Below are 4,084 nucleotides of genomic sequence, written 5' to 3'. Positions count from 1 at the left end.
ATTTTTTAAAGGTCTTTTTTTTCTGCTTTGGCTGAAAAAAGTGGTGGGGACAGAGAGCACAGATATTGGGGGGACATGTCCTACCCCGTACCTATGGCGGTTACGCCCATGATGCAACCATACAATATCACCATCAATTTCTCGAACTTGTGGCAACATATCCTGTTTCGGTAACCAAATATTTCTAAATAAATTCTGATTCAATAGAGTTAATACGAAACAAACTTTTGTGTGGGAATTCAAAAGTATTGCATGCTAGCGCAAAAGAATTGTGAGGTAACATATAGGTATTGTGAGGAAACGCAAAAGTATTGCAAGGTAACAAACACAAAGGTAGAGAACTACAGAACACAAAAAAATAAAATAAAATTCCCCCTGTGCCCACCTCATGTGCTCCGTAGACCTCCACAGTTGAACAGAGAACATAGTTTGTATGATTCACCACTCTTCAAATTACAAAAACAACAAAAACACTCTTAAAGACAGCTGAAATAATACAAAGCTAATCATCAGTTGTTGGACTGGTTGTGGCAGATGGAAAGATTTTAGTTCAGTGCAAAAGGGGCCAAGACAATTTGAAGTAATTGTTAATAGTTTTGTGACTTAAAAAACTGGTTGTGTAAAATGCTACAGAACAGCTTGCTGGTCACACGATCACAAACACTCAAAATTTATAGAAACTGCACCCAAAAATATGCAAATTTTCTCACAAGTTTGTTTCACTAAGTAGTCTCCAGCAGTCACAGTCCAGCGATATACTACCTTAACATCTAGACGTTTAAGTTGTCGTATGTTCTTCTTGCCTTAACTGACACATGATTGTTTTTCTGTCCCTGTTTTCCAGAGTTTGCCGCTCTCCTCCCAGTGACAGTCCTCTACAGCCCTCCTCTGATTACTGGCCTGGCATCTTTCATCCATTCATTCCGCTTTCCATTCATCCATCTATTTGCCCTGTCATGAAAGGCCTGTCCAGTAGTCGGAGTCACCATCATGTGGTCTCCTATGAACCATCATATGATCCACTGGGTCACCATGTTGACCGTAAGCCATATTTGTACAATCAGATGGACATGCCGGTACCCATACCTATGCCACATCCTGCTGAGTTATCCTACTACAATGCTCAGCGTAGCCCATACCCCTCTGACAACAACAGCATTGTCCCATATGGAACCTTCCCAAGGAGGTGCCACTCCACCTCCTCATCTCACCATCCTGAGGTAAAGGATGAGTGCATGGCCATGGTACCATATGTAGGAGGAGTAGGACGAGGGGGAGGAGGTGGAGGAGGCTATGGGGGTAAAGCACAGTCTCGGGTACCTGTAAATTATATGGACCCATATGAGCAACAACCACCATTTTCCAGAGATGGCTACCACACACTGCAGTACAAACGAGGAATGCTGTCCCAAAGTGGGGGGATGGGGCCCAACGACAACAACAATGACAGTCCTGGGCGAATTCGACACTTGGTCCACTCTGTCCAGAAACTCTTCACCAAGTCACATTCATTAGAGGGGCCACACCACACACAGTCATCAAAAGGGGCCAACAACGGGAGTGTTAATGGTGGTGGTGGTGGAGGAGGAGGAGGAGGAGGAGGAGGTGGTGGTGGTGGTTCAAGGGCCAGCCCAGAAGGTGCGGCTCCTCAAGCAGGAGCGCGCCACCGGAAGCGCAGCAAGAGCCGTGAGCGCTGTCGATCAGCGGAGCCCAAGCATCGAAGTTATCACCACCACCACCACCCCCAGCTCCATGGTTCAGCATCTGCTCCAGGCTCCGGGTATTGGAGCTCAGATGACAACCTGGAACGGGAGCTGTGTCTCTACCACCCTCATCATCACCAACCTCCTCCCTCACCTTCCCTCTCCATTTCCCCTTCACCTGTTGCCATGTCAATGGCCCAGTGCCACGGCAACAATCCTGACAAGTATCCCCAGACTCCCCTTCCAAGTCTCCCCTCTTCACAGTCCCAGCAATACTTCATGGTTGACCCCTATGGGACACTAAACGAGCACACACACACCCATGCACGCCATGGCCACACACACCACTCTGCACTCAAAGCCTCCCGGAGCAACAGCGATATGAAATATGCAGCATCGTCAGCATGTGTGCCAGTTAGTGGTAGCAGCAATAACATCGGTGGAGGTATCGGTGGAGGAAGTGGCCCCTTGCTGCCATTGGGTCTTGTGGACGGACCACATGAGAAGAAAGGGGCATGGTCGTCAAGCCTTACGGTGAGCAGGGCCAGAGAGGTCTACTCCAACAACAGCAGCCACAACCAGCTACGAGCCAGCGCAGGATCCGGTAACCTAGACCTAGATAGAGCTCTAGTCAAATCTAAGGGCAGTCAGCAGCAGGACCACTCTTGCCATTTCTTACAGGTAAATAATTTCTCCCTGATACCCATTCAAAACCAGTCAATTCACCCTTTCTCCCCCTTTTTACCCCTTTTATTCCACCACTTAATTTCCTCAACAATGTTTCCTCTTAGTCAGTGGTGTTCAGTTCTATAAGATGTCAATGTTTCAAACATTCAAACACTATTACTTAAACAATGCATTTCTTCAGACTAAGAGGGAAAAGCCTTTTAGAAGAGTATTTTACTGGAGTGAGGAGTTGGTCAGTCAAACGCAGGCCTTGTGAAGATGTTTATACTCAGCAGCTTTTAGTCACCCCAATGCAAGAATTATTCAAAAATACTCTTAAAAATTAGTTATATGATGGGTTGTTAATTCAATATTAATTATTGCTCATGACTTGCTAGTGTTTGATCTTTTGATCTGCTTTCTAAATAAATATTGCTAATAAATAGCTAATACTTATACTGAGAAAACATTATTATATATAAAAATCAGAACATTTCTCTAAGATTTGAAACTTAATCAGAAATGTTAAAACCATGTAATACAGTATAAGTTTTCAGTTTGTTCAGTCAAACACTGACTAATTATTCATAATCAAAGTTTGTAAAGCAATATGTTGGTTAAATACCACCCAACTTTAAAATATAGGTTCAAACAAAACAGCTATCATAATGAGGACATCATTTAGAAATCATGGTTGAATCTGCAAGACTAGAAATAGCCAGTTTCAAAGATCTTTATGAATTTCCACTGATCACAACTCTAATTTTGATTTTCCTGGTATTTGTTATGATTTATTTTTTTCATTTAACAAAACACGTCAACTCTAATTGTTCCAATTTTTCAGGAAATGGGACTTTGAGGTAAACAGAACTTATATTTATTGTAAGGAAAGTCCTGATTTAATGAAAGCTTCAGATATGGTAAAACTGAGCAGAATTCTTATTAATTTCCACTTCACTCCATGTTTAATATCGTTGTGAGATTTTTGGGGCAACCTTCAAATCATTTAAATTTAATTGGACTTGATGGCTTTGTTGTGTAAAATCAGCTTTTTATTTTAAATTTATCAGCTTCACACTTTTGCTTTTGACATGTTTTCTGATAAAAGTTGAATCTATATGATGAAGAAATCCAGAATATTAAACTGTAGGACATTAATACTGTACATTTCTGTTCTGCAGGTTAAAAATATATTTATTAATCCAACAGACTCTAAGTGGCTTCGATGCCACACCTGCTTTACAAGTTAGTGATAGACTAAGTTTACAACAGTAAACTGTTAAAGGGTTAAACAGGAGGCAATTCAGAGGAAAAACTCTCCTGACTCAGAATGTGTAGCTGATATAAAACAGAACCCATGTTTGCGATGTTCAGGGTCAGGATCCTGTTCCTGAAGGATTCTATCGAAGGTGGAAAAGTTTTGCTTTTCAACATGGACACCTGTTTGACTTGTTACTAACATGCATCAGACTTTTGATTCAAGATAACCTGACCATAAAAAAACAGATATTTTATTAGACTTTAAAAGAGTTTTTGACACTTTCCACTGGCCCTGTTAACTCTTTAAACTCCACACATGAAACTGATGTGCTCTCTTTACTGACTAAACTGATCCTTTAAGCTGCAATAGAACTAAAAACTAAACTAAAAACCATTAAAGCTAAGCTAAATTAACTTTAAACACTGATGTCATTTATATTTAAACTATATATATA

General features: G+C 41.3%; 2 protein-coding genes across 2 annotated transcripts in view; both read left to right on the top strand.

Annotated features, from left to right (window-relative positions):
- The first annotated feature begins 848 nt into the window (after positions 1 to 848).
- On the top strand, positions 849 to 1,690 carry LOC106525948 (disks large-associated protein 1). The gene is made up of 2 exons (XM_014020352.1): positions 849 to 1,562; positions 1,625 to 1,690. The coding sequence occupies exons 1-2, from the start codon at positions 957 to 959 to the stop codon at positions 1,688 to 1,690; spliced, it is 672 nt and encodes a 223-aa protein (XP_013875806.1). The 5' UTR covers positions 849 to 956.
- Positions 1,607 to 4,084, top strand: part of LOC106525963 (disks large-associated protein 1) — a gene marked incomplete at its 5' end in the record, with an annotated part of 74,708 nt that continues 72,230 nt past the window's right edge. The window contains 1 exon segment of the mRNA XM_014020366.1: positions 1,607 to 2,384. Within this exon segment, the coding sequence (XP_013875820.1) occupies positions 1,890 to 2,384 (495 nt within the window).

Source organism: Austrofundulus limnaeus, unplaced genomic scaffold (genome assembly GCF_001266775.1).
Source record: "Austrofundulus limnaeus strain Quisiro unplaced genomic scaffold, Austrofundulus_limnaeus-1.0 Scaffold250, whole genome shotgun sequence".
NCBI lineage: Eukaryota > Metazoa > Chordata > Actinopteri > Cyprinodontiformes > Rivulidae > Austrofundulus > Austrofundulus limnaeus.
This window is presented reverse-complemented; position numbering and strand designations above follow the sequence as displayed.